This window comes from Aethina tumida, chromosome 5 (genome assembly GCF_024364675.1).
Source record: "Aethina tumida isolate Nest 87 chromosome 5, icAetTumi1.1, whole genome shotgun sequence".
NCBI classification, from domain to species: domain Eukaryota; kingdom Metazoa; phylum Arthropoda; class Insecta; order Coleoptera; family Nitidulidae; genus Aethina; species Aethina tumida.
The window spans coordinates 1,497,976-1,521,712 of NC_065439.1; the positions used below are offsets into that span (position 1 = coordinate 1,497,976).

Genomic DNA, 23,737 nt, shown 5'->3' on the forward strand with positions numbered 1-23,737 from the left:
GATACGCGGCCATTGTCTGCGTTTTATACTCATCTCCAAATAATGAAAGGCGAGCCATAGATCACGAGACTCGCGGTCTTCGGCACACACACACACACACACACACACACACACACACGGGATGCATTGGCAAATACGTGAAACGGTTAATAAAACTGTGTGCAAACAATGAGATGGAAAATGTTTTATGGCGAGTTTATTAATTGTCGATGGAAAATCTTTTATGTTTGAATGGTTCAGTTGGTTTAACAAGGCAGACAAACAATTAGGAAATATTTTATTATTTGGTAAGTATAAAATTACATCTTTACTTTAGACTGAACTGAAACAAAAATGTCTTAACCTTATTGTTTCACACTTCTTTTTAATTATTATTGAAGTTTAGGCACTGACTGGTAAATAAAGTTTAGTTTGTATTCCTAAAATTTTGGTTTCTCTTTTCATCCATCGTTGATATCTCTTAGAAATAGTACCAAAGTTAGAATAATCCTTTATTTATTATATAAATTTTATTAAAATATATTTTATAATTACTAAATTATTCAGGAAAAACTTGTTTTAATTGTTATTAAAACTTAGACAATGATTAGTGTATAAAGTTTAGTGTGCATTCCTAAAATTTTAGTTTCTCTTTATATCCATCGTTGATACCTCTTAGAAAATAGTACAAAAATTGAAATAATTCTTTAATTTTTACTTTAATTTTATTAAAATATATTTTTTTTAATTACTTAATTGTTAAGAAAATACCTTTTTTAATTATTATTGAAGCTTTGTCAATGATTAGAAGATAAAGTTTAGTTTGTATTCCAAAAATTTTGGTTTCTCTTTTTATCCATCGTTGATATCTCTTCGAAAATAGTACCAAAATTGAAATAATCCTTTAATTATTCCTTCAGTTTTATTAAAATATATTTTTTTAATTACTTAATTGTTAAGAAAATACTTTTTTTAATTATTATTGAAGCCTAGACAATGAGTAATAGATAAAGTTTAGTTTGTATTCCTAAAATTTTAGTTTCTATTTTTATCCATCGTTGATATCTCTTAGAAAATAGTACCAAAATTGGAATAATTCTTTAATTATTTCTTCAATTTTATTAAAATATATTTTTTTAGTTACTTAATTGTTAAAAATATACTTTTTTAATTGTTATTGAAGCTTAGACAATGATTAGTAGATAAAGTTTAGTTCGTATTCCCAAAATTTTGGTTTCCCTTTTTATTCACCGTTGATATACCTTAGAAAATAGTACCAAAATTGAAATAATCCTTTAATTATTCCTTTAATTTTATTAAAATATATTTTTTTAAATACTTAATTGTTAAGAAAATACTTTTTTTAATTGTTATTGAAGCTTAGACAATGATTAGTAGATAAAGTTTAGTTTGTATTCCTAAAATTTTGGTTTCTCTTTTTATCCATCGTTGATATCTCTTAGAAAATAGTACAAAAATTGAAATAATTCTTTAATTTTTACTTTAATTTTATTAAAATATATTTTTTAGTTACTTAATTGTTAAGAAAATACATTTTTTAATTATTATTGAAGCTCTGTCAATGATTAGAAGATAAAGTTTAGTTTGTATTCCAAAAATTTTGGTTTCTCTTTTTATCCATCGTTGATATCTCTTCGAAAATAGTACCAAAATTGAAATAATCATTTAATTATTCCTTTAATTTTATTAAAATATATTTTTTTAATTACTTAATTGAAGCTTAGACAATGATTAATAGATAAAGTTTAGTTTGTATTCCTAAAATTTTGGTTTCTCTTTTTATCTATCGTTGATATCTCTTAGAAAATAGTACCAAAATTGAAACAATTCTTTAATTATTCCTTCAATTTTATTAAAATATATTTTTTAGTTATTTAATTGTTAAGAAAATACCTTTTTTAAATATTATTGAGGCTTAAACAATAATTAGAAGATAAATTTTAATTTGTATTCCTAAAATTTTGGTTTCTCTTTTTATCCATCGTTGATATCTTTTCGAAAATAGTACCAAAATTGAAATAATCATTTAATTATTCCTTCAGTTTTATTAAAATATATTTTTTTAATTACTTAATTGTTAAGAAAATACTTTTTTAATTATTATTTAGGCTTAGACAATGATTAATAGATAAAGTTTAGTTTGTATTCCAAAAATTTTGGTTTCTCTTTTTATCCATCGTTGATATCTCTTCGAAAATAGTACCAAAATTGAAATAAACATTTAATTATTCCTTCAGTTTTATTAAAATATATTTTTTTAATTACTTAATTGTTGAGAAAATACTTTTTTTAATTATTATTGAAGCTTAGACAATGATTAGCAGATAATGTTTAGTTTGTATGCCCAAAATTTTGGTTTCTCTTTTTATCTACCGTTGATATCTCTTAGAAAATAGTACCAAAATTGAAATAATCCTTTAATTATTCCTTCAATTTTATTAAAATATATATTTTAAATTACTTAATTTTTAAGAAAATACTTTTTTAATCATTATTTAGGCTTAGACAATGATTAATAGATAAAGTTTAGTTTGTATTCCAAAAATTTTGGTTTCTCTTTTTATCCATCGTTGATATCTCTTCGAAAATAGTACCAAAATTGAAATAATCCTTTAATTATTCCTTTAATTTTATTAAAATATATTTTTTTAATTACTTAATTGAAGCTTAGACAATGATTAATAGATAAAGTTTAGTTTGTATTCCTAAAATTTTGGTTTCTCTTTTTATCCATCGTTGATATCTCTTAGAAAATAGTACCAAAATTGAAACAATTCTTTAATTATTCCTTCAATTTTATTAAAATATATTTTTTAGTTACTTAATTGTTAAGAAAATACCTTTTTTAATTATTATTGAGGCTTAAACAATAATTAGAAGATAAATTTTAATTTGTATTCCTAAAATTTTGGTTTCTCTTTTTATCCACCGTTGATATCTCTTAGAAAATAGTACCAAAATTGAAATAATCCTTTAATTATTTCTTCAATTTTATTAAAATATATATTTTTAATTAGTTAATTGTTAAGAAAATACTTTTTTAATTATTATTTAGGCTTAGACAATGATTAATAGATAAAGTTTAGTTTGTATTCAAAAAATTTTGGTTTCTCTTTTTATCCATCGTTGATATCTCTTAGAAAATAGTACCAAAATTGAAATAATTCTTTAATTATTCCTTCAATTTTATTAAAATATATTTTTTAGTTACTTAATTGTTAAGAAAATACCTTTTTTAATTATTATTGAGGCTTAAACAATAATTAGAAGATAAATTTTAATTTGTATTCCTAAAATTTTGGTTTCTCTTTTTATCCACCGTTGATATCTCTTAGAAAATAGTACCAAAATTGAATTAATCCTTTAATTATTCCTTTAATTTTATTAAAATATATTTTTATAATTACTTAATTGTTAAGAAAATACTTTTTTTAACAATTATTGAAGCTTAGACGATGATTATTAGATAAAGTTTAGTTTGTATTCCTAAAATTTTAAAATTATTAATTATTTTATTGAACTACTTTATTATTGAAAAATTAAAATATTGTGTAAATATAATAAACATAAACAAATAAATATTCATTTAATTCAATTTCCTAAGAAATAGTATATTTAATTAACAATTAAAAAAATAAAGGTAGGAAAGCAAATACATATTTATTTTATTATAATTTTCCTTATGTTTATAAACGAATGCAAAATTTATGGCAAGTTAATATTAATAATAGATCCTAACTGGGATACTTTTACAACAATTTAATGACAATAATAATAGATACTTGCATCCGGAAGTGTGTAAAACAATAATTGCATTATAATATTAAAAATTATATATATATAAATTGTTTTCTCTTTACAACACTTAAACACTGTTTATTGTTTAAATTGGATTGAAAACATATTTTCATATGTTATGCATAAATTATTTACATCTCATAAATTTAGAAAATTTCATAGTCTATTTAAAAAAAATGTCAGTTTATTAACAAGTTCGATAATTAACTGAAAATCACCGTGTTTTTTATATTTTTATTAATGTTAATTAACACGTTAACACTTAAAAATATTTTCGGCGTTTTACTTTAAAAATGATTAATGACACCAGTTAAACCAACAAAAAACTTTTAATTCTGTAATTTGTTAATTTAATTAACTTTTCTGTACGTTATATATAATATAATAAAATTTAAACAATATGGATGGCATCAATGTTAATATTAAAATGTAAATTAATTTTAAATAAACCACCAAAAAATACATTATGTATATGTGTCATATTTAAATTAGAAATGTTGGAAAATCAGTAAAAGTATAATTTAATGATAAAAAATAAGAAATCTAAGTAAGGAACGCATTAATTTACAAATTATAAATTAATATTTGATAAATTAATTTGTATAAAAATTATTTAAATAAAAAAAATTGTGTAGGCATGTTACCTATAGTCACCTGTACAAACGTCGTGCTTCGCCTTGGGGTGTAACAAGTGACAATGAACTTGACGAGAAATCGGCAATGATACAGAAAGTTGTGATTAATAAAACACCCGAGGCTCCTAAATCACCTACATTTTCCTCCGGTCATTAATAAAGCCCGGGTTCTGTTTCGTAACCGGCTGACCCGATCTCGAAACGAAAAAAAGCTGAAGAAAAAATTATAAAATAAAATAAATGTCTCCCGTAGACCGTTTCGTTGTAAATGTGTTCGAAGGAATTCGAATTTTATCGTGTAAAAATGCATTACATAAGACGTCAAGTGGGTCAAAATGATTTTTTTTTTCCGGCAGACGAATGAATTATTCAACGGCTGACCTCGTATTAATTTTGAAGTCGGCTTTAACAATTAATAATTTGGCTGTTTGTCGATTTGGGAACAGTTAGGATTTTCTTTTGTGATTCTGTCTTCTTTATTTTTTTTTTGTGTTTTAGTTTATTTTTAAAATCTTTTGTGAGATTTTAAAATTACTTATAAATGTTCCAAAAAAAAAAAAAAATGAATATTTTACTTTTTATAACAATTTAATTAAAATATTCATATTTTGTTTAACTGACTTGGTTATTAAACTTGATAATTGATGTGTAAAGTTTAATAATTATAATATTTCATTTATTTCTTCAAATCATATTTTTCAGATACAGATGAATGAAGTCAACAGTTGACCTCTTAATTAATTCTAAAGCCCACTTCAGTCATTAATATATATATTTTTTTCATTTTACAAACAGCAATTAAATATTCATAATAATTAAAAAGCAAAATTTGAATATAACATTTCATTTATTTTTAATATTTTCAAACCACGTTTGAATGATTTTTATTATAGGATTAATTAAAATTAAAATAATATATGAAAAATTAATAATAAATTAAAATTTTTTATTTAATTTTTAGGGATTTTTATTAGTTTTTATTACTGTGAAATAATTTTATTATTTTTTAATATTTTTCTGATTTAGACGAATGAACTATTCAACATGACCTCTTAATAATTCTAAAGTCAACTTCAATCATTAATAATTTTTTAATTAATTCTGAAGCCCACTTCAGTCATTAATTTATTATTTTTTTTCATTTTAGAAACAGCTATTAGACATTCATAATAATTAAAAATCAAAATTTGAATGTAACATTTCATTTATTTTTAATATTTAAACCACATTAAAATGATTTTTATTATAAGATTAATTAAAATTGGAATAATATCTGTAAAATTAATAATAAATTAAAATTTTTTATTTAATTTTTAGGGATTTTTATTTGTATTTATTACTGTGAAATAATTTTATTAATTTTTAAAATTTTTCAGATTTAGACGAAAGAACTATTCAACATGACCTCTTAATAATTCTAATGTTAACTTCTGTCATTAATAATTTGTTTCTTTGTTGTTTTGGAAATACCTATTAACTATTTATAAGAATCTTAAAGTAAAATTTGATTATAATATTTTATTTATTTTTTCAAATCACATTTAAATGTTTTTTAATTATAGGATATTAATATTGTAATAATATCTAAAATACTAATAATTCATTGGGTTTTTTGTCTATTTTTAAAAATTTTTACTTGTTTGTTTTATTGTGAAATAATTTTATTAATTTTTACTATTTTTTCAGTTTCAGGCGAATGAACTATTCAGCAGATGACCTCTTAATAATACTAATGTCGACTTCAGTCATTAATAATTTGTTTCTTTATCGTTTTGCAAATAACTATTAACTATTTATAAGAATCTAAAAGCAAAATTTGACTACAATATTTCATTTATTTTTTATTTTTTCAAGTCACATTTAATTGATTTTTAATTATAGGATATTAATATTGTAATAATATTCACAATACTAATAATTAATTGTTCTTTGACAATTTTTTAAAGATTTTTACTTGTTTGTATTATTTTGAAATCATTTTTGTTAATTTTTATTAATTTTTCAGTTTCAGGCGAATAAACTATTCAACAGATGACCTCTTAATAATACTAAAGTCGACTTAAGTCATTTATAATTTGTTTCTTTGTCGTTTTGGAAATATTTATTAACTATTTATAAGAATCTAAAAGCAAAATTTGACTATAATATTTCACTTATTTTTTATTTTTTCAAATCACATTTAATTGATTTTTAAATATAGGATATTAATATTGCAATAATATCTACAATTCTAATAATTAATTGATGTTTTTGACAATTTTTTAAAAATTTTTACTTGTTTGTATTATTTTGAAATAATTTTATTAATTTTTATTAATTTTTCAGTTTCAGGCGAATGAACTATTCAACAGATGACCTCTTAATAATTCTCAAGTTGGCTTCACTCATTAATAATTTGTTTTTTTGTTGTTTTGGAAATACCTATTAATTATTTATAAGAATCTAAAAGCAAAATTTGATTATATTTTTCAGTTTCAGGTGAATGAACCATTCAACAGGTGACCTCTTAATAATTCTAATGTCGACTTCAGTCATTAATAATTTGTTTCTTTGTCGTTTTGGAAATAACTATTAACTATTTATAAGAATCTAAAAGCAAAATTTGATTATAATATTTTAATTATTTTTTATTTTTTCAGATCATATTTAATTGATTTTTAATTATAGGATATTAATATTTAAAATACTAATAATGAATTGGTTTTCTTGACTATTTTTTAAAAACTTTTACTTGTTTGTATTATTTTGAAATAATTTTATTAATTTTTATTAATTTTTCAGTTTCAGGCGAATGAACTATTCAACAGATGACCTCTTAATAATTCTCAAGTTGGCTTCACTCATTAATAATTTGTTTCTTTGTTGTTTTGGAAATACCTATTAATTATTTATAAGAATTTAAAAGCAAAATTTGATTATATTTTTCAGTTTCAGGCGAATGAACCATTCAACAGGTGACCTCTTAATAATTCTAATGTCGACTTCAGTCATTAATAATTTGTTTCTTTGTCGTTTTGGAAATAACTATTAACTATTTATAAGAATATAAAAGCAAAATTTGATTATAATATTTTAATTATTTTTTATTTTTTCATTATATATTAATATTTAAAATACTAATAATGAATTGGTTTTCTTGACTATTTTTTAAAAACTTTTATTTGTTTGTATTATTTTGAAATAATTTTATTAATTTTTATTACATTTTCAGTTTCAGACGAATGAACTATTCAACAGATGACCTCTTAATAATTCTCAAGTTGGCTTCACTCATTAATAATTTGTTTCTTTGTTGTTTTGGAAATATTTATTAATTATTTATAAGAATCTAAAAGCAAAATGTGATTATATTTTTCAGTTTCAGGTGAATGAACCATTCAACAGGTGACCTCTTAATAATTCTAATGTCAACTTCAGTCATTAATAATTTGTTTCTTTATCGTTTTGGAAATAACTATTAACTATTTATAAGAATCTAAAAGCAAAATTTGATTATAATATTTTAATTATTTTTTATTTTTTCAGATCATATTTAATTGATTTTTAATTATAGGATATTAATATTTAAAATACTAATAATGAATTGGTTTTCTTGACTATTTTTTAAAAACTTTTACTTGTTTGTATTATTTTGAAATAATTTTATTAATTTTTATTACATTTTCAGTTTCAGACGAATGAACTATTCAACAGATGACCTCTTAATAATTCTAATGTCGACTTCAGTCATTACTAATTTGTTGCTTTATTGTTTTAGAAATACCTATTAACTATTTTTAAGAATCTAGAAGCAAAATTTGATTAAAATATTTTATTTAATTTTTATTTCTTCAGATCACATTTAATTGGATTTTAATTATAGAATATTAATATTGTAATAATATCTAAAATACTAATAATTAATTGGGTTTTTCTAACTATTTTTAAAAGATTTTTACTTGTTTGTATTATTGTGAAATAATTTTATTAATTTTTATTAATTTTTCAGTTTCAGGCGAATGAACTATTCAACAGATGACCTCTTAATAATTCTCAAGTTGGCTTCACTCATTAATAATTTGTTTCTTTGTTGTTTTGGAAATACTTATTAATTATTTATAAGAATCTAAAAGCAAAATTTGATTATATTTTTCAGTTTCAGGTGAATGAACCATTCAACAGGTGACCTCTTAATAATTCTAATGTCGACTTCAGTCATTAATAATTTGTTTCTTTGTCGTTTTGGAAATAACTATTAACTATTTATAAGAATCTAAAAGCAAAATTTGATTATAATATTTTAATTATTTTTTATTTTTTCAGATCATATTTAATTGATTTTTAATTATAGGATATTAATATTTAAAATACTAATAATGAATTGGTTTTCTTGACTATTTTTTAAAGACTTTTACTTGTTTGTATTATTTTGAAATAATTTTATTAATTTTTATTACATTTTCAGTTTCAGACGAATATTTTATGCAAAAGATGACCTCTTAATAATTCTAATGTCGACTTCAGTCATTAATAATTTCTTTCTTTACTGTTTTAGAAATACCTATTAACTATTTTTAAGAATCTAGAAGCAAAATTTGATTAAAATATTTTATTTATTTTTTATTTCTTCAGATCACATTTAATTGGATTTTAATTATAGAATATTAATATTGTAATAATATCTAAAATACTAATAATTAATTGGGTTTTTCTAACTATTTTTAAAAGATTTTTACTTGTTTGTATTATTGTGAAATAATTTTATTAATTTTTATTAATTTTTCAGTTTCAGGCGAATGAACTATTCAACAGATGACCTCTTAATAATTCTCAAGTTGGCTTCACTCATTAATAATTTGTTTCTTTGTTGTTTTGGAAATACTTATTAATTATTTATAAGAATCTAAATGCAAAATTTGATTATATTTTTCAGTTTCAGGTGAATGAACCATTCAACAGGTGACCTTTTAATAATTCTAATGTCGACTTCAGTCATTAATAATTTGTTTCTTTATCGTTTTGGAAATAACTATTAACTATTTATAAGAATCTAAAAGCAAAATTTGATTATAATATTTTAATTATTTTTTATTTTTTCAGATCATATTTAATTGATTTTTAATTATAGGGTATTAATATTTAAAATACTAATAATGAATTGGTTTTCTTGACTATTTTTTAAAAACTTTTACTTGTTTGTATTATTTTGAAATAATTTTATTAATTTTTATTACATTTTCAATTTCAGACGAATGAACTATTCAACAGATGACCTCTTAATAATTCTAATGTCGACTTCAGTCATTACTAATTTGTTGCTTTATTGTTTTAGAAATACCTATTAACTATTTTTAAGAATCTAGAAGCAAAATTTGATTAAAATATTTTATTTATTTTTTATTTTTTCAGATCACATTTAATTGGATTTTAATTATAGAATATTAATATAGTAATAATATCTAAAATACTAATAATTAATTGGGTTTTTTGACTATTTTTTAAAGACTTTTACTTGTTTGTATTATTTTGAAATAATTTTATTAATTTTTATTATTTTTTCAGTTTCAGACGAATGAACTATTCAACAGATGACCTCTTAATAATTCTAATGTCGACTTCAGTCATTACTAATTTGTTTCTGTATTGTTTTAGAAATACCTATCAACTATTTATAAGAATCTAAAATCAAAATTTGTTTATAATATTTTATTTATTTTTTATTTTTTCAGATCACATTTAATTGATTTTTAATTATAGAATATTAATATAGTAATAATATCTAAAATACTAATAATTAATTGAGTTTTTTGAATATTTTTTAAAGATTTTTACTTGTTTGTATTATTGTGAAATAATTTTATTAATTTTTAATAATTTTTCAGTTTCAGGCGAATGAACTATTCAACAGATGACCTCTTAATAATTCTAAAGTTGACTTTACTTATTAATAATTTGTTTCTTTGGTGTTTTGGAAATACCTATTAATTATTTATAAGAATGTAAAAGCAAAATTTGATTATATTTTTCAGTTTCAGGCGAATGAACTATTCAACAGATGACCTCTTAATAATTCTAATGTCGACTTCAGTCATTAATAATTTGTTTCTTTGTCATTTTGGAAAAACCTATTAACTATTTATAAGAATCTAAAAGCAAAATTTAATTATAATATTTTATTTATATTTTATTTTATCAAATCACATTTAATTGATTTGTAATTATTGTATATTAATATTGTAATAATTTCTATAAAATTATTGATTTTATAAAAATTTTTAATTATTTGAATAATTTTATTAATTTTCATAATATTTCAGCTTCAGAGGCTGACCGCCTGGACTTCATCAATTAATAATTGGTTTCTTTGTGGCATTGGTAACGGTTAGAATTCCGTGCACCTGAAATTGATTATACTCGTTTTAAAATTAGCATCGTGCGACATTCTGAGAAACTCGGTTTCTCTCCAGTTACATCGTACGGTCGCATTTAATAAATAGTAATTTACTTTTCTTCACAATAATCTCGTACAATTCACAGGGAATAACACACTGACGAAAGGACGGAAAAAAATCAGGGTCGGCTTCCTGGCACATATTCTCAGTGTTTGCCGTCAAATATTGACAATGGAAGAAGAATTTGGGCTCAGGGTGGAGCCGCCAAACAACAAACGACGAGGAAAGTGACACAAAAGTAGGTGAGCTCAAGTGAATCTGATTTTAGTAAATTTCAGTGGACGCTTGTAATTATTTTCGTGTTAGCAGATGTTTGCCGTTCATTGTGAAATCGCTTGAAAGTAAAATCGGTTTCAACCGGCAAAAGTGCGTCGCCGAATCGAGATGCGTCTTTTCTCCTCGTTGAACAGCCGAAAATTGGATAGATAAAACACGTCCGATTCGCCGATTTAAATGTCCGTCGTTCGACGCACAAAAGTTTTCCTTTTTGACGGGTTTCCACGTGTCTGAGAATGTTGGGTGGAGTTCAATACACAATAAATTATATATGCGTAATATTTGACCTAAAACTTGGAGTTGATTATTAAAGAGAAATCCGCCACGTGCTCCTTTTATTTGGGTGTTCAGAGTAAATTTTATGAATAAATAGAAATTCGTCACTTCCTTCATGCGTTTTCGTAGTTGGTCGATAATATTTTAGGTAAACTAAACTTTTCCTTAAAATTACCTTTGTTACACTTTTACTTTTATATTACATTGTGTAATGTTTTTCGTTTCATTTTGTTTATTATGATATTAAATATTTTTGTACCTACTTGTTAAAAGTTAATAATTCTTATTGAAACTATTCTTTAATTGTTTATGATAATAAAACCTTAAATTATTATTTAAATTTATTTAAATTCATTGAAAACATTTGAAAAATTTAATTTATTCAAAAGCAAAATCGAGGAATAAGTTTTTTAATGGTAAAATGTCTTGTTGAATTTTAACACTTTCAGTTAGAAACTTTTAAAAGACATAAAATTAATTACATTTGAAAATATATAACTTCACTGAAAAGCCATTGAAAAGTCTTGAAAAATGTAATTTAAAAAAAATGAAGAATAAATTTGTTAATGGTTTCCATTATTAATTATTAATATTATAATAATATTTAGTTTTCAGTTTCAGGCGAATGTACTATTCAACAATGACCTCTTAATAATTCTAATGTCGACTTCAGTCAGTAATAATTTGTTTCTTTGTTGTTTTGGAAATTCCTGTTAACTACTTTTAAGAATCAAAAAGCAAAATTTGACTGTATTATTTTATTTATTTTTTATTTTTACAAATCACATTTAATAGATTTTTAATTATAGGATATTTTTATTGTAATAATATCTAAAATACGAATTATTAATTAGTTTTTTGGATATTTTTTAAAGTTTTTTACTTGTTAGTATCATTGTGAAATAATTTTATTAATTTTTATTAATTTTTCAGTTTCAGACGAATGAACTATTCAACAGATGACCTCTTAATAATCCTAATGTCGACTTCAGTCATTAATAATTTGTTTCTTTGTTGTTTTGGAAATATCCTTTACTATTTATAAGAATCTAAAAGCAACATTTGACTAATATTTTAAATACTTTTTATTATTTCAAATCACATTTAATAGATTTTTAATTATAGGATATTTTTATTGTAATAATATCTAAAATACGAATTATTAATTAGTTTTTTGGATACTTTTTACTTGTTAGTATCATTGTGAAATAATTTTATTAATTTTTATTAATTTTTCAGTTTCAGACGAATGAACTATTCAACAGATGACCTCTTAATAATCCTAATGTCGACTTCAGTCATTAATAATTTGTTTCTTTGTTGTTTTGGAAATATCCTTTACTATTTATAAGAATTTAAAAGCAACATTTAACTAATATTTTAAATACTTTTTATTATTTCAAATCACATTTAATAGATTTTTAATTATAGGATATTTTTATTGTAATAATATCTAAAATACGAATTATTAATTAGTTTTTTGGATATTTTTTAAAGTTTTTTACTTGTTAGTATCACTGTGAAATAATTTTATTAATTTTTATTAATTTTTCAGTTTCAGACGAATGAACTATTCAACAGATGACCTCTTAATAATCCTAATGTCGACTTCAGTCATTAATAATTTGTTTCTTTGTTGTTTTGGAAATATCCTTTACTATTTATAAGAATTTAAAAGCAACATTTAACTAATATTTTAAATACTTTTTATTTTTTCAAATCACATTTAATAGATTTTTAATTATAGGATATTTTTATTGTAATAATATCTAAAATACGAATTATTAATTAGTATTTTGGATATTTTTTAAAGATTTTTACTTGTTTATATCATTGTGAAATAATTCTATTAATTTTTATTAATTTTTTAGTTTCAGACGAATGAACTATTCAACAGATGACCTCTTAATAATTCTAATGTCAACTTCAGTCATTAATAATTTGTTTATTTGTTGTTTTGGATATACCTGATAACTATTTACAAAAATCTAAAAGCAAAATTTGATTATAATATTTTATTTATTTTTTATTTTTTCAGATCACATTTAATTGATTTTTAATTATAGAATATTAATATTGTAATAATATCTAAAATACTAATTAATAATTGTTTTTTTCTATTTTTTAAAGATTTTTACTTGTTTGTATTATTTTGAAATAATTTTATTAATTTTTATTAATTTTTCAGTTTCAGGAAATGAACTATTCAACAGATGACTTCTTAATAATTCTAATGTCGACTTCAGTTATTAATAATTTGTTTCTTTATTGTTTTGGAAATACTCTTTACCATTTATAAGAATCTAAAAGCAACATTTGACTAATATTTTAAATATTTTTTATTTTTTCAAATCACATTTAATAGATTTTTAATTATAGGATATTTATATTGTAATAATATCTAAAATACGATTTATTAATTAGTTTTTTGCATATTTTTTGAAGATTTTTACTTGTTTGTATCATTGTGAAATAATTTTGTTAATTTTTATTAATTTTTCAGTTTCAGACGTAGTTAGAAACTTTTAAAAGACATAAAATTTATTAAGTTAGAAGAATAATTTCAAAGTAATTTATCTAATTAAATTGAAAGATATATAACTTCACTGAAAAGCTTTGAATAATGTAATTGAAAAAAATGGAGGATAAGTTTGTCAATGGTTTCCATTATAAATTTATAATTTAGAAGAATAATTCATGTATAACTTTAATATTTTAACTTTTCGCAGGGAAAACCTTTGAAAAAATGAGAAATCATTGAATACATAAACTTTATTGATTTAAATCAATGTATCTTCTATATTAAAGATATATAATTATGTAATATGTAGGAAGAAATTAAAATTTATATATTTGTAACGAAAGATATATTTTATAAGAGTTATACAATAGAAAGACTTTAACAAAGGCCACTTAAAATTCAAACATAATTACACCCACTATTTATTTATAACATTATTTAGCTGTGTGAGGAATCCATTCATTCATAAACGCCGGTTGTTTATTTAAATTTCTAAACAACCAAAGAGACAAAAATAAAGTTAATCATCCAGACATGCAACGTGATCTGATTAAATCAGTTTTTACTCTTTCACTCATAATAGCAACAGACTAATGTAATATTAATCATCCTCAATCGGAAAAAGCTGATTCATTTTAACTTTGTTGTTATCGCATAACTGTAATACACTTTCCAACCGTTCTTATTATGCAAATGCAACAGTCCCATCGTCGTTAAGACACCCGTCCAGTTTCGACGCGTCCAAAACGGACAAATTGATTTTTCTGTTTACGGCAATTAATGCCGGAATCTAAATTCCCAGCCGGCAATTTAAATGATTATAATAAGGCAAGATCTGGGACGAATTTTGCCACACAAACCGGAGACTGGGTCATAGAAGTGTGTGAAACACAACCTTTAACATTTAAATTGCATTAAGAGAAGTAATTTGTATCCGGCAAAGAACATGTTCCACATCTGATTAAAGCTCACTCTCGTTTTCTTCTAACGTTTTTTTTCTTTTCTTCCTTCCTCGTTTATTGTGGTATTGTCTTAAATTGGTGTATTTAGTAACGGGTTTGTGATTCAGAAATTGTTTATTAGGTGTAACGTCTTATTTTTTTCTTAACCAGCCTTAATAATGTTTATGTTTCTGTAGGAATTAATGAATTATCTGTAAAATTTCAATTAAAATTAATTATTTATTGCGTGAATTAATTAATTAATAAATAAAATTGGATCACAAATAAGACTTCTAAAGAAATTTGCTTAAAATATGTGGATTTTATACATACATTATTAACTAGTTAACATTACATTGTGTTTTACTTTAATTAATTGATAATAAACAAAGTTAGAAACTTTTTTAAGGTCACACCACTCTTCTCATTGAAAACTTTGACGCACTAAATAACAAAATTTTCTTCAATTTTTACTAAAATATTCTTTAATTAATATATAATAAATTAAAAAGTATATTTAGATGTTAAATTTTGAATTGAAAAAATATTTAAAACAAGTTAAATGAAACAATATTCAAAAAATTTTGATTAAAAATTAAATACTTTCCATCATTATAATTTTTATTGATGAATCCTGTAAAACTTGAAACAATTAAAAATAAATTTTCAAGTGTTGAAATTAAATAGAACATTTTATAATTAACAAATTTATTATTCAATTTTTACTTTTAAAAAATTTTAATCATTAATAAACTTATTCTTCAATTTGACCTTTTAAAAAGTTAAATTTTAGAAATGTTTTCAGTCAAAACAACTAAAATTATTTAAATTATACGTTTGTTTATTTAGTTAAGCAAATTACATTCAAATTATTCTTCTAAATTAATAAATTTCAGAATTTCAGTAATTTCTGTTGGAATAACTGAAAATATTAAAATTCATCACGACATTTTACCATTAACTAACTTATTCTTCAATTTGACCTTTTAAAAAGTTAAATTTTTCAAATGTTTTCAGTGAGAAGAGCTAAAAATATTGAAATTATACATTTGTTTATTTAGTTAAGCAAATTACATTCAAATTATTCTTCTAAATTAATAAATTTCAGGTCTTCAGTAGTTTCTGTTGGAATAACTGAAAATGTTAAAATTCATTACGACATTTTACCATTAACTAACTTATTCTTCAATTTGACCTTTTAAAAAGTTAAATTTTTCAAATGTTTTCAGTGAGAAGAGCTAAAAATATTGAAATTATACATTTGTTTATTTAGTTAAGCAAATTACATTCAAATTATCCTTCTAAATTAATAAATTTCAGGTCTTCAGTAGTTTCTGTTGGAACAACTGAAAATGTTAAAATTCATTACGACATTTTACCATTAACTAACTTATTCTTCAATTTGACCTTTTAAAAAGTTAAATTTTTCAAATGTTTTCAGTGAAAAGAGCTAAAAATATTGAAATTATACATTTGTTTAATTAGTTTAACAAATTACATTCGAATTATTCTGCTAAATTAATATATTTTAGGTCTTCAGTAGTTTCTTTTGGAATAACTGAAAATATTAAAATTCTTCACGACATTTTACCATTAACAAATTTATTCCTGAATTTATTCTTTTAAAAAATTAAATTTTACAAATGATTTCAATCCAAAAATATTGAAATTATACATTTGTTTATTTAGTTAAGCAAATTACATTCAAATTATTCTTCCAAATTAATAAATATCATGTCTTCAATAGTTTCTGATGGAAAAACTGAAAATGTTGAAATTCAGCACGACATTTTACTATTAACAAACTTATTCTTCAATTTGGCCTTTTAAGAAATAAAATTTTACAAATATGTTCAATGAGAAAAGATAAAAATATTGAAATTATACATTTGTTTATTTAGTTAAGCAAATTATTCTCAAAATATTCTTCTAAATTAATAAATTTCATGTCTTCATTAGTTTTTGAAGGAAAAACTGAAAATGTTAAAAATTCAATACGAGATTTTACCATTTTATTAAATATTTTAGTTATTAGAAAAATAATAATATTTGTAACATTAATTTATTAATATTATAACATAAGAATGGTCCATTTTTTATTAATTTAGTTAGTTTAATTAATATTTTGAATTGTTTTAAGTTTTAGAGGATTTATTATTAATAATTATGATGATATAAATCTTCAATTTTGCCCTATTTAAGCATTGTAAATATTTTTATTTAATTAAAAAATCAACATCTAAATATACTTTTTAATTTATAATATGTTAATTCTTCATATTCACACAAGCATCGAAGCCTGAAACGCTTTGATTATTCAGGCCCAATGTTTAGGCTAATTGATATGGTCAGCTGCCCATATGGGTAACACAATTACACATACCGATGGTACGACGCATGCAATTAAGACATTACTCTTTATAATAATCCAGGATGCATTTTAATTAACCATTCGGCGGTATTCGTTCGCTTCGCATATTTTCTAAAATCAAGGGATCGTGGGGATGACAGGTATAAATGCATCCTCAAATGGGAATTGAAGCTTCAGGGGACTGAAGGATTGAGTCGAGGGCACAACTTAACTCAGTTCTCTTTGCTTGTTTACCCAATACCTTTAAAATTTACAACCAAAGACTCAGTTAATTAATTTTAACAACAGAATCATGCTAATTACCCATTGTCACTAGTTTTGTGTCACTGATACTTTTAAAATTTAAAGTGCTTATAATAATAAGGCTTCTGGAGGCCATTTCACATCACAACCAAAGGCTCAATTGATAAATTTTGGCAGTAGTAGGCATAAATTAACTCATCCTGCTAATTACTCATTTTGAATGATCTTGTTTCACTGGTATTATTAAAGTTTAAAGTACTTATAATAATTAGGGGCTTCTGGAGGTCATTTCACATCACAACCAAAGACTCAATTGATAGATTTTGTCAGTAGTAGGCCTAAATTAACTCATCCTGCTAATTACTCATTTTGAATGATTTTGTTCCACTGGTATTATTAAAGTTTAAAGTGCTTATAATAATTAGGCTTCTGGAGGCCATTTCACATCACAACCAAAGACTCAATTGATAGATTTTGTCAGTAGTAGGCCTAAATTAACTCATATCCTGCTAATTACTCATTTTGATTGGTCTTGTTTCACTGGTATTATTAAAGTTTAAAGTGCTTATAATAATTAGGAGCTTCTGGAGGCCATTTCACATCACAACCAAAGACTCAATTGATAAATTTTGGGAGTAGTAGGCCTAAATTAACTCATATCCTGCTAATTACTCATTTTGATTGGTCTTGTTTCACTGGTATTATTAAAGTTTAAAGTGCTTATAATAATTAGGAGCTTCTGGAGGCCATTTCACATCACAACCAAAGACTCAATTGATAAATTTTGGGAGTAGTAGGCCTAAATTAACTCATATCCTGCTAATTTCTCATTTTGATTGGTCTTGTTTCACTGGTATTATTAAAGTTTAAAGTGCTTATAATAATTAGGAGCTTCTGTAGGCCATTTCACATCACAACCAAAGACTCAATTGATAAATTTTGGGAGTAGTAGGCCTAAATTAACTCATATCCTGCTAATTTCTCATTTTGATTGGTCTTGTTTCACTAATATTATTAAAGTTTAAAGTGCTTATAATAATTAGGCTTCTGGAGGCCATTTCACATCACAACCAAAGACTCAATTGATAGATTTTGTCAGTAGTAGGCCTAAATTAACTCATATCCTGCTAATTACTCATTCTGAATGGTCTTGTTTCACTGGTATTATTAAAGTTTAAAGTGCTTATAATAATTAGGCTTCTTGAGGCCATTTCACATCACAACCAAAGACTCAATTGATAGATTTTGTCAGTAGTAGGCCTAAATTAACTCATATCCTGCTAATTACTCATTTTGATTGGTCTTGTTTCACTGGTATTATTAAAGTTTAAAGTGCTTATAATAATTAGGCTTTTGGAGGTCATTTCACATCACAATCAAAAACACAATTGATAAATTTTGGGAGTAGTAGGCCTAAATTAACTCATCCTGCTAATTACTCATTTTGAATGATCTTGTTTCACTGGTACTATTAAAGTTTTAAGTGCTTATAATAATTAAGGGTTTCTGGAGGCCATTTCACATCACAACCAAAGACTCAATTGATAGATTTTGTCAGTAGTAGGCCTAAATTAACTCATCCTGCTAATTACTCATTTTGAATGATTTTGTTCCACTGGTATTATTAAAGTTTAAAGTGCTTATAATAATTAGGCTTCTGGAGGCTATTTCACATCACAACCAAAGACTCAATTGATAGATTTTGTCAGTAGTAGGCCTAAATTAACTCATATCCTGCTAATTACTCATTTTGATTGGTCTTGTTTCACTGGTATTATTAAAGTTTAAAGTGCTTATAATAATTAGGAGCTTCTGGAGGCCATTTCACATCACAACCAAAGACTCAATTGATAAATTTTGGGAGTAGTAGGCCTAAATTAACTCATATCCTGCTAATTTCTCATTTTGATTGGTCTTGTTTCACTAATATTATTAAAGTTTAAAGTGCTTATAATAATTAGGCTTCTGGAGGCCATTTCACATCACAACCAAAGACTTAATTGATAGATTTTGTCAGTTGTAGGCCTAAATTAACTCATCCTGCTAATTACTCATTTTGAATGATTTTGTTCCACTGGTATTATTAAAGTTTAAAGTGCTTATAATAATTAAGGGCTTCTGGAGGCCATTTCACATCACAACCATAGACTCAATTGATAGATTTTGTCAGTAGTAGGCCTAAATTAACTCATCCTGCTAATTACTCATTTTGAATGATTTTGTTCCACTGGTATTATTAAAGTTTAAAGTGCTTATAATAATTAGGGGCTTCTGGAGGCCATTTTACATCACAACCAAAGGCTCAATTGATAAATTTTGACAGTAATAGGCCTAAATTAACTCATCCTGTTAATTACTCATTTTGAATGATCTTGTTTCACTGGTATTATTAAAATTTAAAGTGCTTATAATAATTAGGGGCTTCTGGAGGCCATTTCACATCACAACCAAAGACTCAATTGATAGATTTTGTCAGTAGTAGGCCTAAATTAACTCATGTCCTTCTAATTACTCATTTTGATTGGTCTTGTTTCACTGGTATTATTAAAGTTTAAAGTGCTTATAATAATTAGGCTTCTGGAGGCCATTTCACATCACAACCAAAGACTCAATTGATAGATTTTGTCAGTAGTAGGCCTAAATTAACTCATATCCTGCTAATTACTCATTTTGATTGGTCTTGTTTCACTGGTATTATTAAAGTTTAAAGTGCTTATAATAATTAGGCTTTTGGAGGCCATTTCACATCACAATCAAAAACACAAGTGATAAATTTTGGGAGTAGTAGGCCTAAATTAACTCATCCTGCTAATTACTCATTTTGAATGATCTTGTTTCACTGGTACTATTAAAGTTTTAAGTGCTTATAATAATTAAGGGTTTCTGGAGGCCATTTCACATCACAACCAAAGACTCAATTGATAGATTTTGTCAGTAGTAGGCCTAAATTAACTCATCCTGCTAATTACTCATTTTGAATGATTTTGTTCCACTGGTATTATTAAAGTTTAAAGTGCTTATAATAATTAGGCTTCTGGAGGCTATTTCACATCACAACCAAAGACTCAATTGATAGATTTTGTCAGTAGTAGGCCTAAATTAACTCATATCCTGCTAATTACTCATTTTGATTGGTCTTGTTTCACTGGTATTATTAAAGTTTAAAGTGCTTATAATAATTAGGAGCTTCTGGAGGCCATTTCACATCACAACCAAAGACTCAATTGATAAATTTTGGGAGTAGTAGGCCTAAATTAACTCATATCCTGCTAATTTCTCATTTTGATTGGTCTTGTTTCACTAATATTATTAAAGTTTAAAGTGCTTATAATAATTAGGCTTCTGGAGGCCATTTCACATCACAACCAAAGACTTAATTGATAGATTTTGTCAGTTGTAGGCCTAAATTAACTCATCCTGCTAATTACTCATTTTGAATGATTTTGTTCCACTGGTATTATTAAAGTTTAAAGTGCTTATAATAATTAAGGGCTTCTGGAGGCCATTTCACATCACAACCATAGACTCAATTGATAGATTTTGTCAGTAGTAGGCCTAAATTAACTCATCCTGCTAATTACTCATTTTGAATGATTTTGTTCCACTGGTATTATTAAAGTTTAAAGTGCTTATAATAATTAGGCTTCTGGAGGCCATTTCACATCACAACCATAGACTCAATTGATAGATTTTGTCAGTAGTAGGCCTAAATTAACTCATATCCTGCTAATTACTCATTTTGATTGGTCTTGTTTCACTGGTATTATTAAAGTTTAAAGTGCTTATAATAATTAGGCTTTTGGAGGCCATTTCACATCACAATCAAAAACACAAGTGATAAATTTTGGGAGTAGTAGGCCTAAATTAACTCATCCTGCTAATTACTCATTTTGAATGATCTTGTTTCACTGGTACTATTAAAGTTTTAAGTGCTTATAATAATTGAGGGCTTCTGGAGGCCATTTCACATCACAACCAAAGACTCAATTGATAAATTTTGTCAGTAGTAGGCCTAAATTAACTCATATCCTGCTAATTACTCATTTTGATTGGTCTTGTTTCACTGGTATTATTAAAGTTTAAAGTGCTTATAATAATTAGGCTTTTGGAGGCCATTTCACATCACAATCAAAAACACAATTGATAAATTTTGGGAGTAGTAGGCCTAAATTAACTCATCCTGCTAATTACTCATTTTGAATGATCTTGTTTCACTGGTACTATTAAAGTTTTAAGTGCTTATAATAATTAAGGGTTTCTGGAGGCCATTTCACATCACAACCAAAGACTCAATTGATAGATTTTGTCAGTAGTTGGCCTAAATTAACTCATCCTGCTAATTACTCATTTTGAATGATTTTGTTCCACTGGTATTATTAAAGTTTAAAGTGCTTATAATAATTAGGCTTTTGGAGGCCATTTCACATCACAATCAAAAACACAATTGATAAATTTTGGGAGTAGTAGGCCTAAATTAACTCATCCTGTTAATTACTCATTTTGAATGGTCTTGTTTCACTGGTATTATTAAAGTTTAAAGTGCTTATAATAATTATGGGCTTCTGGAGGCCATTTCACATCACAACCAAAGACTTAATTGATAGATTTTGTCAGTAGTAGGCCTAAATTAACTCATATCCTGCTAATTACTCATTCTGAAGGGTCTTGTTTCATTGGTATGATTAATGTTTAAAGTGCTTATAATAATAAGGCTTCTTGAGGCCATTTCACATCACAACCAAAAACTCAATTGATAGATTTTGGGAGTAGTAGACCTAAATTAACTCATATCCTGCTAATTTCTCATTTTGAATGGTCTTGTTTCACTAATATTATTAAAGTTTAAAGTGCTTATTATAATTAGGGTTTTGGAGGCCATTTCACATTACAACTAAAGGTTCAATTGATGAATTTAGTCAATGGAAGGCCTAAATTAACCCATATGCAATGACTCAAATGGCTTAAATTAGCCGATAATCCTGCTGCAACCCTACTAACCTACATACGAGACTGCACAAACATAAAAAATCTCGATTAATTGGGTCCAGTATCTGTAAGAATTGCATGCATCGTATGCACCATTCTACGCTCTGAAACATTTTAATAAACACGAAACCATAGTAATAAAATGATGAGATGTGTGCACTTAAGCATAGTTTCCCTCGAGTTTTCGCGCAAACAACATGTTATCCAATCGATTATTGTTAATAGCAGCCAGTTTGTTGACTGCAGTTTGTTCAGACGATGTACCCAGTGGTTTGAAGTTCTTGCAAAAAGTCGTCGACCAGTGCTCGACCAAGGAGGCGATGTTCAAGTGTTTGAAGATCCAGGCGCTGAAAATAGCCGACCGGGCCCTCCACCAACGCTCCCTGAAGCTGATAGACGGCGTGTCGTTGGTCAGCAACGAACGAACCGGCAGGACGCTGTACCAGAACGTCAAGCTCAACGACACCAAATTGGAGAAACTAGATGGTGACCAAATCGACGATTTACTGAAGGACAAGTCGAGACGTTTCCTGGAGAGCCGCAGGCTCGAGGTCAACTTCCCGAAGCTGGTGGAGGAGGGCAGGGGCAAGAAGAAGGGCGGCGGCTACGGCGCCTTGGCCTGGGCCCTGGCCATCAAGTTCAGCTTCCTCACCATGGCCTACAAAGGTATCGCTGTGATGGCCGGCACTGCGTTGCTGGTGGGCAAAATGGCCCTGATGCTCAGCGCCATATTGGGACTGAAGAAGCTGGTCAGCAACCAGCACCACGAGAAGACCACCCTGGAGATCATCAAGCAGCCCAAGTACTCGGAGACTCACACCCACTCCACTTCGTACGAGGACGACGGACACTATCACAGGTCCTACAAGGACTACGATGAGCCTCAAAGCAGGATTTACAAGGCTTATATACCGAAACATTAGTTAGGTAATGAGGATTATTATTTAAAAAATTGTAGTGAAATTTTATTTATTCGTTATTGTATTTGTAAAAAGTATTTTAAATAAATTATTGATTGAACAACACCTTTTATTACCCATCGACGAACGTTTTTAAGTCCTGATTCGTCCTGAGACTAGAACAAAAAATGGCCACACCTCTCTCTCTATAACATTTGACGTCGCAATGAAAGTCGCTTGTTTCATCATCGACTCATCTTGTTCCATTGATGTCGGATGAAAAGGATGCGAGAGAGAAAGTAAAAATTGTTCGGGTCACAAGAGAAACTTAAAAATATAGGTTATAGGGTAACTAATTGG

The 23,737-nt window shown here is 25.2% G+C and overlaps 1 protein-coding gene across 1 annotated transcript; it reads left to right on the plus strand.

The window, feature by feature from the left end:
* The first annotated feature begins 4,737 nt into the window (after window positions 1-4,737).
* Window positions 4,738-23,401, plus strand: LOC109598897 (uncharacterized). The gene is made up of 3 exons (XM_020014801.2): window positions 4,738-4,758; window positions 11,046-11,106; window positions 22,707-23,401. Exons 1-3 carry the CDS (start codon window positions 4,738-4,740, stop codon window positions 23,399-23,401), a joined length of 777 nt encoding a protein of 258 aa, XP_019870360.2.
* The last annotated feature ends 336 nt before the right edge of the window (window positions 23,402-23,737 follow it).

Bases quoted from the DNA above. Each gene is read 5' to 3' on its own strand.
- LOC109598897 (XM_020014801.2), top strand. From the start codon at position 4,738: ATGCATTACATAAGACGTCAA. The intron at 4,759-11,045 runs GTGGGTCAAAAT...CAATGGAAGAAG, and splicing joins TGCATTACATAAGACGTCAA to AATTTGGGCTCAGGGTGGAG. The intron at 11,107-22,706 runs GTGAGCTCAAGT...TGTTAATAGCAG, and splicing joins GGAAAGTGACACAAAAGTAG to CCAGTTTGTTGACTGCAGTT.